We start from the raw sequence: 18,946 nt of genomic DNA on the forward strand, positions 1-18,946 counted from the left end.
GGAAGAGCAGGGGGTATCTGTGGAGCATCCTGGGGCTAATATTTTTATGTTCTAGCCAACATCACCAAATGTGCAGACCATCTGATCTGTTACATGGCTGATTGTGGAGCTTGCTGTGTTCTAGCAGTAACTCCACTTCCAAATAAATCACTGCTTGTAAAGTGCTTTTGTTTGTTCAGAAAGGTTGAGGAGTGTTGTAAGAAATCGAAGTCTCAGTGAGCATGTTGCAGGAGTCTCACTCAAGTTTTCTGGTACTGTTTCAGAAACCTATCAGATTGCCAAGCAAACAAAGGCCCACGAAGGTAGTATCTTCACCCTCTGCGTCATGAGAGATGGCACACTACTCAGTGGAGGAGGGAAAGACCGCAAAATCATCCACTGGAACCTGAGCCTTACAGCAGATCGAGAGACTGAGGTGAGGCAGACACACAGTATTAAAACGTGAGGGAGACAGAATAGCAACAAGTGGAGGGAGGTAGGGAGTGGGTGAAGGAAGGGGCGAGCAAGGGTACAAACAGGAGAAGCAAAGTTGATTTGGTGAAATTAGTGATTACATTGGAGAAATACTTTATTATTGGTGATGTTACTATTTGGGTTGTCTCAAGTCTTGAAAGAAAAGCAGTGTTGCTTTGTATTGCAGATCCCAGAGCGATTTGGAGCTGTGCGTACTATTGTGGAAGGACGAGGAGATGATCTTCTGATTGGAACCACACGGAATGCCATCCTGAGGGGCAGTTTTACTGAGCCCTTTACTCCTATTGTGCAGGTCAGTGCAGAACACCAAGATTCTGGCTCATCCCACCCCTTCACAGCTCTGGGTGATCCATTGTCTGAAGGATATTAACCAGGGTGAGATACAGATTGGCTCGTGAATTAACCGTTATGGAGAGGTGTTTCTGTTTGGTTATGCTTTGCGGTTCACTTGCAGGGACACACAGATGAACTGTGGGGATTAGCCACACACCCATTCCGAGATCTCTTCCTGACCTGTGCGCACGACAGGCAGGTGTGTCTGTGGGATCAGGAGCAGCACATGCTGGAGTGGCGTAAAACATTGGAGGTGAGAGGGAAGACCATGCATTCACACTCTGCCTTAGAGGAACAGGACTGAGCGATCCTGAACCTTCAATGAGGTGAAGGGGAAGCTGTCTTCACACGAAACTCTGACTGTTGCCCCCGTCTGGAAAACCCTTCCTGGGAACTATTGGTCCCGTCTACCCAATTCAAGGGCAGTTGGGGACGAGCAACAAAAGCTGACCCGGTCAGTGATGTCCATGTCCCAGGAGTGAATAAAGGAAAAGGTTTATATCATAGTCATACAGCACAGAAACAGAGCTTTCAACCCAACCAATTCACACCAACTAGTCCCACTTGTCTGCGCTTGGCCCATACCACTCCACAACTTTCTTATTCATGAGCTTATATAAATGTCTTTTAAACACTGTAACTGTACCTACATCCACCACTTTCTCTAGCAGTTCATTCCACTCACGAACCACTTTCTGTGTAAATATGTTGCTCCTTTTGCTTTTCAGAGCTTTCTCCTTTCACCTTAAAAAAATGCCCCTTAGTTTTGAAGTCCCATATTCTCAGGAAAAGACCCTCGTCCATTCACCTTGTCTGTGTCCCCCATGATTCTAGAAACCTGTGTCAGGTCACTACTTAACCTCCTACATTCCAGTAAAAACAAGTCCTAATCTTTCAGCCTATTTTTATATTTCAAACTTTCCATTCCTGGCAACATCCTGGTAAATGTTTTCTGAACGCCTCCAGTTTAATAATAATCTTCCTATATCAGGGCGACTACAACTACACACACTGTGTTTCTATATTTCACTACTACCTGCCACCCTATCACAAGAATGATCCTTTTATTCTTTCCCCAATCCTGAGCCTACACATTCTGAGTCTGTAATTGCTTGACCCTGATTAAATCTCCAATCTGTCCAAGTTCTGATCAGAGGTTACAAGACTAAAACATTAACTCTGTTCTTCCCCTCTCAGATTCCCCTTATGCTCTCTCTCTCTCTCTCTCTCTCTATCCCTTCCCACCTACCCCAACCCCCCCCCCCCCCCCCCCACCTCCCTACCATACTCCCTTCTGTCTCTCTCTCTCTCTCTCTCTGATTTTCTCCATTAACACAAGCAGGAATCCCAGGACTCAGTTTCTCACAGTGCTCATCCGAAAACTGAGAGGCAATTTAAGGAGGAGTTGTGTTAGTGTCAGCACTTGAATAATAGCAAATTACTGTGGATGCTGGAAATCCAAAATAAAAACAGAAAGAGTTGGAGAAACTCAGCAGGTCTGGCAGCATCTATGGGGAGAGAAACAGACTTAATGTTTCAAGTCTATTATGACTCTTCCTTAGAACGGTTCTGAAGAGTCCTATCAACTCAAAATGTGAACTTCTCTCTCCATGGACACTGCCAGACCAGTTAAGTTTCTCCAGCATTCTCTGTGTTCCTTCAGCATTCTGGCACAACTGAGCTGGCATTGAACCTGCTCTCTGATGTGTGTCCTTCTCCAGGTTATATCAATTGCCTGACTGATCAGACAGTGGGACTGCTGATAGTGCTGAGAAAAGCGCTGCCAAACCTGCGTGGCCACAGCTTCTGTGTGTCGTCTCACAACAGGATGTGAGCTCCTTCTTGTGGCAGAAGTGAGCAGCTTAGAAACAGTAGAATTGTTACAGCACAGAGGGAGGCCATTCAATTTGAGAAAATCAGAGAGAGAGAGAGAGACAGAAGGGAGTATGGTAGGGAGGTGGGGGGGTTCGGGTAGGTGGGAAGGGTGGGGGAGAGAGAAAGAGAGAGAGAGCTTAAGGGGAATCTGAGAGGGGAAGATCAGAGTTAATTCGTCCCTGTTCTTCTCCTCATACTGCTTCAAGTCTCCCTTTTCAGACATTTAGAAAATCTAGAATGCTTGCAGAAACAGGCCATTCTGCCTATCATTGGATGAGCTGGCCAAGAAAAAGCCATTCAGCCTGATCCTATTTGCTGGTCATTGGTTCATATCCTGGATGCTGCAGAGCTTCAGGTGCAGATCCAGACATGATTTCAATGAGTCGAGAGTTTCTGCCTCTACTTCCCCTTTCAGGCACTGAGTTCCTAACAACATTAAAATTACATGGGGTACCAAGTGAATTTTTCCCTGAAAGCTGCCCAAATGCTGGCAAAATTCATTGGCGTGAGCAATTGAGGAAATGGACAAAATCAACAAAGAGCTGCTCCACCAATTAAAGGTTGGTTCTCACTGCCTTTTGAAAGTGTTTAACTGTGTGTCAAGTATTTAGTGACATGGTGAGGCTCCTGCTGTATGGCCTGTATTTTTAACGATTCCACTAATTTCACAGGAGACTGGACTGTGTGCTGATTTCCACTGCAGTGGTGCAGTAGTGGCTGTCGGACTGCAGACAGGCAGGTAACTCCCACATTTTACTATCTGCTTATTTTCAGTTCATCTCTCTGCATTTTAACTGTGCCAACTGACATCAAAAGGTCATGCATCCTGATGATTGACTTCAGTATGCAGGAGACAATTTCAAACTTTGTGGATGGCCTGAAACCTGAAGCATTGTAAACAGTGCGGCGGACAGTGTAGAACTCCAGAAGGATGTTGATCAGTTGCTGGAGTGGGAAGATGCATTACAGCTGAAGTTCAATGTCGAGAAGTGTGGGGTGATGCATTTTATGTACAATACAATTCAGCACAGGAATAGCCCTTCAGGCCACCAAGCCTGTGCTGATTCCTCCTTATTTAGACCTGCTACTTATTGCTCATGCGCAGTGTCCATCCCTCTGTTTGCCTCCCATTCATGTCTGCATCAAGATATACTTTAAACATTCCTAATGTGCCTGCTTCCACCACTTCTACTGGTAGTGCATTCCAGGCACCCTCCACCCTCTGGATGAAAAGTTTTTCCGGCACTTTTCCCCAAAACTTTCCCCTTCTCGCCTTGAACCCATGCCCTCTCGTAGTTGACCTTTCCACCCTAGGGAAAAAAGCCTCTGTCAAAGCTTCTCATAATTTTGTAGACCTCTATCAAGTCACTACTCAGCCCCTGGATAATGAAATGTGAGGCTGTATGAACACAGCAGGCCCAGCAGCATCTCAGGAGCACAAAAGCTGATGTTTCGGGCCTAGACCCTTCATCAGAGAGGGGGATGGGGTGAGGGTTCTGGAATAAATAGGGAGAGAGGGGGAGGCGGACCGAAGATGGAGAGAAAAGAAGATAGGTGGAGAGGAGAGTATAGGTGGGGAGATAGGGAGGGGATAGGTCAGTCCAGGAAAGACGGACAGGTCAAGGAGATGGGATGAGGTTGGTAGGTAGGAGATGGAGGTGCGGCTTGGGGTGGGAGGAAGGGATGGGTGAGAGGAAGAACAGGTTAGGGAGGCTGAGACAGGTTGGACTGGTTTTGAGATGCAGTGGGTGGAGGGGAAGAGCTGGGCTGGTTGTGTGGTGTAGTGGGGGGAGGGGACGAACTGGGCTCGTTTTGGGATGCGGTGGGGGAAGGGGAGATTTCGAAGCTGGTGAAGTCCACATTGATACCATTGGGCTGCAGGGTTCCCAAGCGGAATATGAGTTGCTGTTCCTGCAACCTGCGGGTGGCATCATTGTGGCACTGCAGGAGGCCCATGACGGACATGTCATCTAAAGAATGGGAGGGGGAGTGGAAATGGTTTGCGACTGGGAGGTGCAGTTGTTTATTGCGAACTGAGCGGAGATGTTCTGCAAAGCGGTCCTCGAGCCTCCGCTTGGTTTCCCCAATGTGTGGCTTCCTCTACATTGGGGAAACCAAGCGGAGGCTTGGGGACCGCTTTGCAGAATACCTCTGCTCGGTTCGCAATAAACAACTGCACCTCCCAGTCGCAAACCATTTCCACTCCCCCTCCCGTTCTTTAGATGACATGTCCATCATGGGCCTCCTGCAGTGCCACAATGAGGCCACCCGCAGGTTGCAGGAACAGCAACTCATATTGCGCTTGGGAACCCTGCAGCCCAATGGTATCAATGTGGACTTCACCAGCTTCAAAATCTCCCCTTCCCCCACCGCATCCCAAAACGAGCCCAGTTCGTCCCCTCCCCCCACTGCACCACACAACCAGCCCAGCTCTTCCCCTCCACCCACTGCATCCCAAAACCAGTCCAACCTGTCTCTGCCTCCCTAACCTGTTCTTCCTCTCACCCATCGTTTCCTCCCACCCCAAGCCGCACCCCCATCTACCTACTAACCTCATCCCACCTCCTTGACCTGTCCGTCTTCCCTGGACTGACCTATCCCCTCCCTACCTCCCCACCTATACTGTCCTCTCCACCTATCTTCTTTTCTCTCCATCTTCGGTCCGCCTCCCCCTCTCTCCCTATTTATTCCAGAACCCTCACCCCATCCCCCTCTCTGAAGAAGGGTCTAGGCCCAAAACGTCAGCTTTTGTGCTCCTGAGATGCTGCTGGGCCTGCTGTGTTCATCCAGCCTCACATTTCATTATCTTGGATTCTCACAGCATCTGCAGTTCCCATTATCACTACTCAGCCCCTGTTTTCCAGTGAAAACAATTCAAGTTTATCCAAACTCTCCTCGTAACTAAAACTCTCCAGACCAGGCAATATCCTGGGAAATTTTCTCTGCACCCTTTCCAAAGCATCCATGTCCTTCTGGTAATGTGACGACCAGAACTGCACACAATATCCAAATGTGGCCTAAAAGAAGTTTTGTATAGCTGTAACATAACTTCTTACCAACTTTTATATGCAATGCCCCAGCCAACAAAGGCAAGCCTGCTGTATGCTTTCTTGACCAATTCATCTATCTGTGCTGCCACTTTCAGGGATCTGTGGACCTGTAAGCCCAGGTCCCTCATATGCCAATGCTCCTAAATGTTCTGCCATTTATTGAATAATTCACATGTGAATTTGATCTTCCAAAATGCATCACCTCACAATTGTCCACATTAAACTCCATGTGCCATTTTTCTGCACAAATCTGCAATCTATCTAAAAACTGAAAGGACTGCAGATGCTGTAAATCATAAACAAAAGCAGAAATTGCTGGAAAACCTCAGCAGGTCTGGCAGCATCTGTGGCACGAAATCAGAGTTAACATTCCGGGTCCAGTGACCCTTCTTCAGAATTGAGGAAGTTCTGAGTAAGGATCACCGGACCTGAAACGTTAACACTGATTTCTCGTCACAGATGCTGCCGGACTTGCTGTGCTTTTCCAGCAATTTCTGCTTTTGTTTCTGCAATCTCTGTATATGCTACTGTATCCTTTGGCAATCTTCCTAAGTATTTTCAACTCCACCAATTTTGGTGTCATCTGTAAACTTACTAATCAGACTATCTACATTTTCCTCCAGATCATTTATACATATTACAAACAGCAAAGGTCCCAGCAATGATCCCTATGGGATACCATTAGTTCCTTATCTCCATTCCGAAATGCACCCTTCAACCTCTACTCTCTGTGTTCTTTGCCCAAGCCAGTTTTGTATCCATCTGGTCATTACCTTGTCCAACAGCTTCCCAACACACTGATGTCAGGCTCACTGGCCTATAATTACTTCGATTTTCTCTATTTCCCTTCTTAAACAAAGGAACAACATTGGCCATTCTCGGGTCCTCCGTGCACTGATATCTGTTAAGGCCCCGGTTATTTCTTGCCTTGCCTCTCACAGTATGCTGGAATAGATCCTGTCTGGCCTGGGGGACTTATCTACCTTAATGTCTTTCAAGATAACCAATACTTCCTCATTCATTGTGTTGACCTGATTTTGTTAGAAAAAACTTTGAAATACATTAGGAGATGCAATTCTAAAAGTGGTGCAGGAGCAGAGGGACACAGCTGTACATGTGCACACATCAAAGGTAGCAGAACAGATAGAGAGAGAAGTTAATAATACAGTATGCTCAGCATTACTAAGAGGAGCATATTGTACAACAGGAGGTGATACTGAACTTGGTAAGAATTATGGAATAGATATGAGTGCATTGGAGAAAGAGCAGGGGAGATTTACAAGATTGAAGAAGGCTAAGAGAAGATCTGAGAGAGGTTTATGAAGGGCCTGAACACAGTAGGTGGGGAAAAACTGTTCCTGTTGGAAAAAGGAACAGGAACCAGACAGAACAGATTTTAAATGACTTGAAAAAGAAGCAAATGTGCTCTGAGGGAAAAAAAATGTGATTCCAGTCTGAATGCACTGCTTGCAAATGTGGTGAGGATAAGGGGGTGGCCATGGGCACCCGCATGGGCCCCAGCTATGCCTGCCTCTTTGTAGGTTACGTGGAACAGTCCCTCTTCTGCACCTACACAGGCCCCAAACCCCACCTCTTCCTCCGTTACATTGATGACCGTATCGGCGCTGCTTCTTGCTCCACAGAGGAGCTTGAACAGTTCATCCACTTCACCAACACCTTCCACCCCAACCTTCAGTTCACCTGGGCCATCTCCAGCACATCCCTCACCTTCCTGGATCTCTGTCTCCATCTCAGGCAACCAGATTGTAACTGATGTCCATTTCAAGCCCACCGACTCCCACAGCTACCTAGAATACACCTCCTCCCACCCACCCTCCTGCAAAAATTCCATCCCCTATTCCCAATTCCTCCGCCTCCGCCACATCTGCTCCCACGATGAGGCATTCCACTCCCGCACATCCCAGATGTCCAAATTCTTCAAGGACCGCAACGTTCCGCCCACAGTGGTCGAGAACGCCCTTGACCGCATTTCCCGCAACACATCCCTCACACCCCGCCCCCGCCACAACCGCCCAAAGAGGATCCCCCTTGTTCTCACACACCACCCCACCAACCTCCGGATACAACGCATCATCCTCCAACACTTCCGCCATCTACAATCCGACCCCACCACCCAAGACATTTTTCCATCCCCACCCCTGTCTGCATTCCGGAGAGACCACTCTCTCCGTGACTCCCTTGTTCGCTCCACACTGCCTTCCACCCCCACCACACCCGGCACCTTCCCCTGTAACCGCAGGAAATGCTACACTTGCCCCCACACCTCCTCCCTCACCCCTATCCCAGGCCCCAAGATGACTTTCCACATTAAGCAGAGGTTCACCTGCACATCTGCCAATGTGGTATACTGCATCCACTGTACCCGGTGTGGCTTCCTCTACATTGGGGAAACCAAGCGGAGGCTTGGGGACCGCTTTGCAGAACACCTCCGCTCGCTTCGCAATAAACAACTGCACATCCCAGTCGCAAACAATTTCCACTCCCACTCCCATTCTTTAGATGACATGTCCATAATGGGCCTCCTGCAGTGCCACAATGATGCCACCCGAAGGTTGCAGAACAGCAACTCATATTCCGCTTGGGAACCCTGCAGCCCAATGGTATCAATGTCGACTTCACCAGCTTCAAAATCTCCCCTTCCCCCACCGCATCCCAAAACGAGCCCAGTTCGTCCCCTCCCCCTACTGCACCACACAACCAGCCTAGCTCATCCTCTCCCCCCCACTGCATCCCAAAACCAGTCCAACCTGTCTCTGCCTCCCTAACCTGTTCTTCCTCTCACCCATCCCTTCCTCCCACCCCAAGCCGCACCTCCATCTCCTACCTACTAACCTCATCCCATCTCCTTGACCTGTCCATCTTCCCTGGACTGACCTATCCCCTCCCTACCTCCCCACCTATACTCTCCTCTCCACCTATCTTCTTTTCTCTCCATCTTCGGTCTGCCTCCCCCTCTCTCCCTATTTATTCCAGAACCCTCACCCCATCCCCCTCTCTGATGAAGGGTCTAGGCCCGAAACGTCAGCTTTTGTGCTCCTGAGATGCTGCTGGGCCTGCTGTGTTCATCCAGCCTCACATTTTACTATCTTGGATTCTCCAGCATCTGCAGTTCCCATTATCACTGAGGATAGGTACAGTTGAGGCACTCAAGACGGGCATTGGACACTTACTTAAGTAGAAACAACGTGCAAAGAATAGGGGAAAGGTAGAAGAATGGCACTAAGTCATGATCAATAAAACCCGAAAGCACTGCAGATTCTGTTAATCAGATACAAAAACAGAAGTTGCTGGGAAAGCTCAACAGGTCTGGGAGCATCTGTGAAGAAAAAGATCAGAGTTAATGTTTTGGGTGCAGTGGCCCTTCTGCCAAACCTGTTGAGCTTTTCTAGCAACTTCTGTTTTGTAAGTCACGATGTTCATTTGATGGACAGCCAGTGCAAACACAATGGGCCGAATGGCAGCCTTCTGCGCCTTAACACTTGTGTAATTCTGAGTAGGGGAGTGATGGCTTTCATGGACATGAACTGTCCAATCACGGGAAAACTTGGAGATGTATTCTCAGCACAATTCCCTGTGTCCCTGCATCTGAAAAGTTTCAATGCTCAATCAATGTATTCATTGTGGGATGAACCTCATTAAATCTCATTACACTGTAACAAGAAATTGGGACACATGTCTTTCCTCTGTCTCCTCCCCTTTCTCACTTCACCCCCTGCAAATGTTACTTTTTTTTCTTCTCCCCCACAGGTGGGTGGTTCTGGATTGTGAAACACAGGCTTTGGTTTCCAGTACTGTCGACGGAAATGAGCAGCTCTCGGTGGTGCGCTATTCCCCAGGTAATCACATGTTGTGAACTGTCACTGATACCAACTGGCATTCTCAGAAGTCACAAGCTTGCTGAGTGGTAAGACACATGCCTAGCAGCAACCCTGCCCTCCCCATGACCCTAATAGCTTCTAACAGTCTTGGTGGGTTGATTCCCGGGTAACAGACAGCAATAGGCTCACTGATGGGGAGATCAGGAGGATTTAGCATGGTTAATCAGTATCCCTCAGGATCATCTCTAGTCAGTCTACCAAGCATTCCAGATGAACCTCTGCAGCCTGCGTGTTTTGCCAGGGCAGGTGGTAGTGTGGATATTGCAGCCAAGCTTATACTAAGCTGGATGCAGCTGTGACGAGCAGGAACCCAGCAGACCACCATCAACAAGTTTTTCCAAAAACCGGTTGTTGCATGTGTATTAATATTTTATATTCCAACAGATGGTAATTTCTTGGCAATAGGATCACATGACAACTACATTTACCTCTACACTGTCAGTGAGAATGGTCGGAAGTATAGCCGGTTTGGCAGGTGCATGGTAAGACTCATGGTGGCTAATATCAATTTATATTAAATTTGAACTGTTCTGAACCCTCCTTTCCCTAATTTTTTATTTTTTTGCTCTTTTCTGTCCTCTGTTTGGGAGACAATGGGTCCACTCAGAGCTACCAAGCCATTTCTAATGTCTTCCTGTGACAAGCCCAGGAACCGTGCTCTAATCTTTTGGTTCCCTCACCAATAGTGGGGAGGGAAACATCCAATCTGATGTTTCCCTCCCCACTATTGCCACTTCTTGGATTGGGATCTGATCTGCTTCTTCAATTCACCACTCCATCTCCACTATGTGCATTCCTCACCATGTCCCTCTCACTGCCCTCCGCAGGCAGTAATAACTGCTCAGGATACCATTCTATGGGCGCACTTGAGTGTCTGGTATCTTGCCCTGGAGATCATCCTTCCCCATCTAAGGCTAGGTGGGAAAGTGAAGACAACCAGGTTCATGACAGGCAGGAGAAGATGACCTACTACTCAAAAAAAGTAATTCACAATAACATGTCTTCACACAGAATGTACAAACAGTGCATTTCGTGTAGGGGAATGTCCCAAGCCTCTTTGTTGTCAAAGTTTCATTGACAAAGCTGCGATAAATCACGCAAAGAGGTTTCAGGATAGATAATCAAAAACTTAACAAAATAGGTAGGTTTTGAGGGCCATCTTAAGGTCTTAAGCCCTGATGTGGGCCTGGCTCCTGAACTAACATTTGTGAAGCATGGCCCACACAGACTATGTTGAAGTGTTAAGTTCTGCATTAAATAAATGTGCGATGGTTGGTGTTTGTCGTGACAGTGACTCACTATAACTCCATTCCTCTCTTGCTTATATTTAGGGTCATTCTAGCTTCATCACTCACCTGGACTGGTCTCAAGACAGCCACTTCATCATGTCCAATTCTGGAGACTACGAGATCCTCTACTGTAAGTACAGAAGCTTCCAGATTACCTAGGCTTCTCCTAAAAGCAGTACTGCCATGCCCTCAAACACATGTTATTAAAGAGGGCAGGATTTGCTGGCGGCAGTAATGGTGCCAGGCTGGGCCTCAGTAGCTCTAGTTGGGGTGTGGAGGAAGATTTGATGAGGCATTCTGCTTTTGGTCTGGCATATATGTTACAGATATGAGATGTGGAGGTGATTGTCATATCTTTGAGAAGTCAATATAAACAAGGGAGATGCAAACACTTACTATATTGGGGAGGATCCCTTGTAGATGAAGCCTGTGCCTCAGCGAGTCAGTGGACTGTCTGTGTGGTACGTATTGAAGACTCCTTGATTATTACCCAGTCTGTTGAGTTTGTAAGTTACAATTGATGAAGGGACTTCAATTGTCCTCAGTCTCTATGATATCAGCAGATTCCCAACAGACCTGAATGGAAAGAAAAAGGGAAACGATGTCTATTTGAACAGGTAATAACTGAGTAATTTATTCCAGGTTTTGGCATCCTGTTTTACAGGGGACATCGGGTCAGGATGTAAATTACTCAGGAATCGTTACGAGTGCAAGGATCTGGAGTGGGTCTCATATACCTGTGTCCTGGGATTCCATGTTTTTGGTAAGGATTATGGCTTTGGGCAGTGGTGTGAGCTATGGGGAGAGTGCTTGATGGAATACTTGAGAATTCTATAATCAGTGGACAGCTGAGGAATGTGTGAGGGCTATTGGAGCACCTCCCCCTTGAAGAAGGGATATAACTCTGAGCTGGGGTGAATCTAACACAAAGTTAACCAACTCTGACTTTACACTGCTCTAGTCATAGGGGCTTCCAAACCAAACAGCCATCAAGATGGGCTTCTAAAGGTAATGCTCTGCAATGAAGGTGAATTCACAATAAACCGTTACAGTCAGCTACTTAGGACATGGGACCTTGAAGTGGAAATAGGCCATTTGACCTCACCAGCCTGCTCCCAATTCAATAAAATTGTGGCTGATCTGGTTGTGGTCTCAACCCGACTTTCTTGTCTATCCATCCATCCATCCATCATCTTCAGGATTTTACTGTTTCAATAAGATCATCTTTTGTTCTTCTAAACTCTAACGCCCATCCCACTTAAAGTTTCATCTGAAAAGTAGCCCTTCATCAGAGGAATGAATCAAGTGAACATTTGCTGAACTGCTTCTGGTGCAGTTATGTCCTTTTTCAAATAAGGAAACCAAAACTATGTACGGTACTCCAGATGTGGTCTCACCAACACTTTTGACAGCTGCTCTAAGCTTCCCTTTTACATTCATTTCCCCAGCAATAAACATAACTAGTGCAGATACACTTTCCCCCTGCACTGGCAAATATAAACCTGCCTAAGAAAAGGGACAGAGGATATTTACTGGGCAAACTAGGGATGAGCAACTTTAAGTAATGTGGAGAGACTGGAAAGTGAGACCACAACCAGCGGGGTAGGAGACTTCATGAGCCACATAGCCTGCCCATGCTCCTATAACTATGGGAAAAGGAATGGGGGGTGAAGAGAAGAGTGGGAATCATTGGAGAGATCTTTTGAAGAGCTGGCACAGGTGCAAAAATTTTATGAATTCCAACAGCCTTGGTCCATACTGCTAACTTTCAAGCAGTTTGAAAAGCACTGGGAGCTATTTCGTTTTTACTTTTTGTCTTGCCTCAGGGGTCTGGCCAGATGGTTCTGATGGAACGGACATCAATGCACTGTGCCGCTCTCACAATGAACGCACAGTGGCTGTGGCTGATGATTTCTGCAAAGTTCATCTCTTTCAATATCCATGTGCTAAACCTAAGGTCAGTCCGAGTCAGTTGATGAGAGACACAAAAAGATAAAATGCTGGAAAAAACCAAACGGGTCTGATAGCATCTGCGGAGAGAAATCAGAGCAAATGTTTTGGGTCCAGTGACTCATATTCAGAATGTGGGTTCTGAAGAAGGGTCACTGGACCCAAAACATTAACTCTGATTTCTCTGCACAGATGCTGCCAAACCTGTTGAGTTTTTCAAGCAATTTTCTGATTCTGTTTCTGATTTCCAGCATCCTCGGTTCTTTCGGTTTTGTTTTGTTCAGTTGTGTTGAGTGTACCTTCGCAGTTTCAACATCATAAAAAGTGACTGTGTGGATTCCCTCCCCCAACCACACACTGCCTCAGTCCATCAGAAATCTGTCGATCTCAGTGATGAAAATACCAAAGCTTTTTGAAGTTTGGCGGTTCTAGACTTCCAAAACTATTAATGTGAGAAAGGTTTGTTCTGTGATTCCTCTGGAATGCTAATGGATGAGGAAGGGCATCCAGCATGCTGCTTTTATCCTGTCTCTGCCCTGTCAAGGTGAAAGCAGACAGACCATTCCGAGGATGGGACAGACAAGCACAGAAGGGCTTAGTGGACTAATGTCACAACATTACTGAGTATTAGAATCCCCCCACCACCCGTCTCTCTTTCTCTCTGTCTGCACACAGACAGTCCATGTGGGAAGAAGCCAGTCGGCAGTGTTATCCGTGCAAGCTGCTGCCCAGCACCAGTGCCTGCCACACACAGATTTGAGAAAGAGCCGGAAAGGGAAATGTTTGGATGACCACAGAAGATACCTTTCCTGTTTTGCTTATGTGGCAGAGACAGATTTTAATCCAGTTGCTGTGAGGAGATGCCTGCGCTGTCCTTCCACATATTAACCAAAGCAGCTTTGTAAAGGAAAGTGGGTATCCACTTTGTATTCACCCACATATTCCACTGTTCCCCCTCCCCCTCAGCCACCATTGGATACTAGTATTATGTAACAAACAGCAGGGACAGATGACACTGCAATCGGGCTGGACTGTGATGCCTTCCAATGTTGAACGAGTTCCTGGCACTGAGGGTCTGGGTCTGTATATATCATATGGTACTGGATATTAAAGGTACCGTGGGTGGCCAGTTCCTGTGCAACTGTGCCAGGGTCAGAACGGAGCCTTTGAGAAGCAGAATAAAAAGCTGCATTGAAGCATTACAAACCACTTCTCTTCTGTGGCTGGATGCACTATAATGATCACTGTGATCACTTCTGAGTTGCTTGGGCAAAGGCATACAGGAGTCTGGGCTTTTTAAATACAGGCATAGAGTGGAAAAGCCAGAATTTATGCTGAGCCTTTCTAAATCACTGGGTTAGACTTCAGTGGGAGTATTGTGTATAAAATTTTGTTCATTATTCATTTAGAGTGTCTATGACTAGGCCCACCCCTTAAGAATGACCACAATGATGTCAGTCTGGAGTCACATGTAGACTAGACTGGATAAGGACAGCAGATTTCATTCCCTATAGGGCTTTCATTACAGCAGGATTTTACATCAGTTCACTCCGATTACATGGTAACCATTAGCCTTTTTCAAATGTTCCAGATTTTTCTTGAATTCAAATTTTACCAACTGGGATTGAATCACAGAATCCCTACAGTGTGGACACAGGCCCTTTGGCCCAACAAGTCCACACCTACCCTCAGAGCATACCACCCAGACCCATCCCCCTTTAACCCCCCCTAATTTAGGCATTCCTTGAACACTACAGGACAATTTCCCATGGCTAATCCACCTAACCTGTACATCTTTGGACTGTGGGAGGAAGCCAGAGCACCCGGAGGAAATCCGTGCAAACACTACACAGACAGTCACTGTACGGAATCAAACCCAGGTCCCTGGCGCTGCAAGGCAGCAGTGCTAACCCCTGTCAAGGTGAACGCAGACAGACCATTCCGAGGATGGGACAGACAAGCACAGAAGGGCTTAGTGGACTAATGTCACAACATTACTGAGTATTAGGATCCCCCCACCACCCGTCTCTCTTTCTCTCTGTCTGCACACAGACAGTCCATGTGGGAAGAAGCCAGTCGGCAGTGTTATCATGTTAGCATGGCCACCATGCCACCCTAGAATGAACCCCTTAAGAGCCCAGAGTGTAGTCAATTGACGTTTTTAGGTGTGATTCAAAATACTGTTACATCATGAACTATCCCAAACCAACTGATGGGGGTTTAACCTGGTGGTCACCACACCTCCAGTAAGGGGAGAGGTTGAGAAGACAAGTTCTTCATGGTAATGTCAGCTGGTGTGGGAATCACTCTGCATTGCAAACCAGCCTTTCAACCAACTACGCGAAGCAACAGAGTTGGAATCTCTGTCCCCCAGAACATAACCTAGGCCTCTGGATTACTAGTCCAGTGACATTAATACTACACCACTACTCCTCAATTCTGGGGTCCCACACTTTTGGAAGGATTTTGAAGCCTAACAGAGGGAACGGAGGAAATCTATTAGAACAGGACCAGGGCTGAGAGACAGTTACGTTGGAGTGTTGACCAATGCTACAGTGTAATATAGTTCCAAGTTCTAAGAACAGGTTGATTTGGTTTTAATATAGCTACACTTGGTGCCTGCGAGGGACACTGCTGAGCTTCCTTCTTGTTCCTAACATTGCCCACGCAGACAGTCTGTGTTATTACAGTGCTTTGGCCTGGTTACCAAATGTCTTGACTTCCTTGACAGATAGACAGTTGCAATAATCCACAGTTTAGATGCCATCATTTTATGTCACATCGGGAAATTATTGGGAGTAAAATGTGGCTCATCCAGAACTACTTGCATTGATATGGCACCTGATAATGCAGCTTGATGTCCCCAGTGCTGTAAATAAGGGAAGCATAGGTGTAGTGATGTCACTGACTGATCCTCTGGAGACATGGCAGATGATGAAAATTGAATTCAGAAAATAGAAAATCTGGTCAAAAATCCATCTGTGTCACTAATGTCCTTGAGGGAAAGAGATTGCCATTCTTACGTGGTCTAGCCTAGATGAGACTCCAGGCCCTTTGCAATGTAGTTGACTCTTAACTGCACTCTGAAATGGCCTAGTGAGACAATCAGTTATGTCTAAACACCACAAATGTTCAATAAAAGCAATGGAACTAAACTAACCACCATGCCTCAACCAAGGCACTGGAAATAACACTGCCTTGTCAACCCTGTGTAAAGAACATATACAGCATATATAACACTGAACCCATTTCAACAGCCATTCTCTGGTTTATTTCTAAGGGTATGCCTTGACAATGAAAGTCAAGGTGCCTTGTTTAGAATTTAAACGAAGAGTGGAACTTAACTGGCAATCATCATTAACTAGTGCGACATCTCAAAGCAATATCCTTACCAACCAGAGTCCACTTTACCAACCAATCAGCAGTCACCACTTATACAACTTCTTGTTTTACAATTACATTGGTTTTCTTCAGATTTGTCCTGATGAGCACGAGACAAAAAGCTTTAAGAAAAGTATATTTTTCAGCAAAGCTCACATTCTGTTCTACCAAACAGCTATTTGAGTAACCTGCTCAGTGATCCTCTGATTGGTGATAATGGGAACTGCAGATGCTGGAGAATCCAAGATAATAAAATGTGAGGCTGGATGAACACAGCAGGCCCAGCAGCATCAAAAGCAGTAGATTTTGTGCTCCTCAGATGCTGCTGGGCCTGCTGTGTTCATCCAGCCTCACATTTTATTATGTTGGATCCTCTGATTGGGTTCTGTCAGAGGCACACACCTCATTTTTAGCCTTAGCTGAAACATGAACATTGGAGCTAACCTTTAGATGAGGTGACAGTGACTCTCCTTCACATCAAGGTAGCTTTTGACTGAGTGTGGCATCAAGGAACCCTAGAAAAACTGGAGTCAATAGGAAAATTTTTTGCTGGCTGTATTCATGCTTGGTATGAAAGAAGATGGTTGTGGTTATTTGGAGGTGAGCAATCTCAACTCCGGGGCATCTCTGCACAAGTTCCTCAGGGTAGTGTCCTACACCCAACCATCTTCAGTCACTTCATCAATGCCTTCCCTCCATCGTAAGGTCAGAAATGAGGATGTTCACTGATGATTGCTAATAATTGGCAAGTAACGTGTGTGCTATGCAAGTGCCAGGCAATGACTGGTTAGCTTAGTTGGCAGGATGGCTGGTTTGCAATGCAGAGTGATGCCAACAGAGTGGATTCAATTCCTGCACTGACTGAGGTTACCATGAAGGTACGCTTTTTCAATCTTGTCCCTTGCCTGAGGCATGGTGACCCTCAGGGTAAAATCACCACCAGTCATTTCTCTTTAAATATACTTGCATAGCAAGAAACATTCTAGGAGGTTGTAATCAGTGCTACTTGACTATTGAATGACCTCAATGAGGCAAAATCAATGATCCCAAGGAGCCCCGAGTATTATATATTCTTTACAGGTCCTTTGAACAAATCTGTGCAATAACATCCAACTGTCTGAAATAATGAGAATCAGGAAGTATCAGTTAAGGTCCTACACTCTCAACTGTTACCTGGAAAATTCCCAAACATGTGAAGACTCAAAGTTTCTTAATTTTTCTTTGCTTGTAGGCACCCAGCCATGTGTATGGTGGACATGGCAGTCATGTGACTAATGTCCGTTTCACACACAATGACACCCACTTGATTTCAACAGGGGGCAAGGACACGACTGTGATGCAATGGCAAGTGATGAACAGCAGCCTTGAACGCAGCACTTCCATCTCATCCACCTCTGTTTCCTCACTGGAAATTCCTTCAGGAGGCAATGCTTGAAATGTTTATTGGGCAGACACTCTCTCTGTGTTATTTGCCCCTGCCCCTGCCCTTTCTGAAAGTCAAAGGTAATCAGACTGACAGGTTCACAGTATAGATACAAGTTGAGATGAGGTGTTTCTTCATGAGGGCCATCCTGAGATTATGTAAATACCGTGCACATTTTTCTCAGTTGTCCCATTCTTTACATTCTCATCTTGCCCCTATTACTCAGCGATGATGGGAGTGGGAATAACCTTGATACTGGATCTAAATGTAAAAGAATTTTAAAAATGGATTTGTTTTGAATAGATAAGGTAGGTTGAAGTTTAGTGGGACTGTGAATGTTCAATTGTAGAATTGCTGGTAAGTGTACAAAGACACCCTACAGTAAAATGGGAGACTTGGGATTGCTGAGTCTTTATTGATGTGAGTACGAATTGGAGATTTATTGTGCAGGAGTGGAAGTAGCTCAGCCTGAAGACAGTGGAATTATAAAATGATGAGAAAAAAAATTTGATTGTGTGCCAGGTGGGTTTGATGTATAAACAATATTGCAGAGAATGGGAAACTGGCTTTTTTGTAGAGTTGGGGAGGTAAGCCTATGTGTTTGCATTTCTTATTGAACAACTCTTATTAATGTCACATTAAGAAGCAGGGTTGAGCATGAAGATCACAGTGTCACAGTGATGGACGGGAAGGTTGATTCAGTGCAGGTCAGCAGTCAGTTGTCAGGGCAGAGATGAACTTTAGTAAGTAACCATGTCAATGACTCTGTATTTGCTCAGTCAACAAAATGGGGGGGAAATCAATCTTTTGCAGATTTTGTCCTCGTGAAAGTTTTCCTTTTAAAGTCTGTGAAGTAACTGGGCAAGTGGACAAGTAAGCAAGAAAGTTGCTGCTAGTCTTCTGCCACTCACTGGGTGCTATAGTTAGGGCAAGGCGAGTCCAGCCCAATCCTCCCCAACTCACTGACTTTGCCGTGCGGGTCATTGGCAGCTCTGTGGGGAGATTCATCTTTACATTCCAACAGTCACTTGCACTGCAACTCTACCTGATAATGTTCCTGCATTTCGTCTTCAAAAGTGGTAGTTTTCATTTGTCTTTTATAAATGTTGTCTTCTTGGGAAGACTTGAACTTTATGGAAATTAAATAGTTGGAGCCAAATATTTTCACAAGGACCAAAGCACCTTACTCACAGACTAGATGATTGTAAACAATTTTAAACTGTAGAGAAAATGTATTTTTTTCTTTGAAATAAAGCCCGAATTTAACAATCA

General features: G+C 45.9%; 1 protein-coding gene across 5 annotated transcripts in view; it reads left to right on the forward strand.

Annotated features, from left to right (window-relative positions):
- eml3 (EMAP like 3) overlaps nt 1–18,946 on the forward strand; it is a 90,730-nt gene extending 71,784 nt beyond the window's left edge. For all 5 annotated transcript variants that reach the window (XM_059641639.1, XM_059641637.1, XM_059641641.1 and 2 more), the window contains 10 exons: nt 264–415; nt 641–766; nt 929–1,060; nt 3,354–3,421; nt 9,501–9,589; nt 10,016–10,113; nt 10,963–11,050; nt 11,585–11,683; nt 12,747–12,877; nt 17,483–18,946. In XM_059641639.1, the coding sequence (XP_059497622.1) occupies nt 264–415; nt 641–766; nt 929–1,060; nt 3,354–3,421; nt 9,501–9,589; nt 10,016–10,113; nt 10,963–11,050; nt 11,585–11,683; nt 12,747–12,877; nt 17,483–17,686 (1,187 nt within the window). In that variant the 3' untranslated portion in view covers nt 17,687–18,946. The remainder of the gene's footprint in view (nt 1–263; nt 416–640; nt 767–928; nt 1,061–3,353; nt 3,422–9,500; nt 9,590–10,015; nt 10,114–10,962; nt 11,051–11,584; nt 11,684–12,746; nt 12,878–17,482) is intronic.

The sequence above is a fragment of the Stegostoma tigrinum genome, chromosome 42 (genome assembly GCF_030684315.1).
Source record: "Stegostoma tigrinum isolate sSteTig4 chromosome 42, sSteTig4.hap1, whole genome shotgun sequence".
In the NCBI taxonomy this organism is placed as follows: domain Eukaryota; kingdom Metazoa; phylum Chordata; class Chondrichthyes; order Orectolobiformes; family Stegostomatidae; genus Stegostoma; species Stegostoma tigrinum.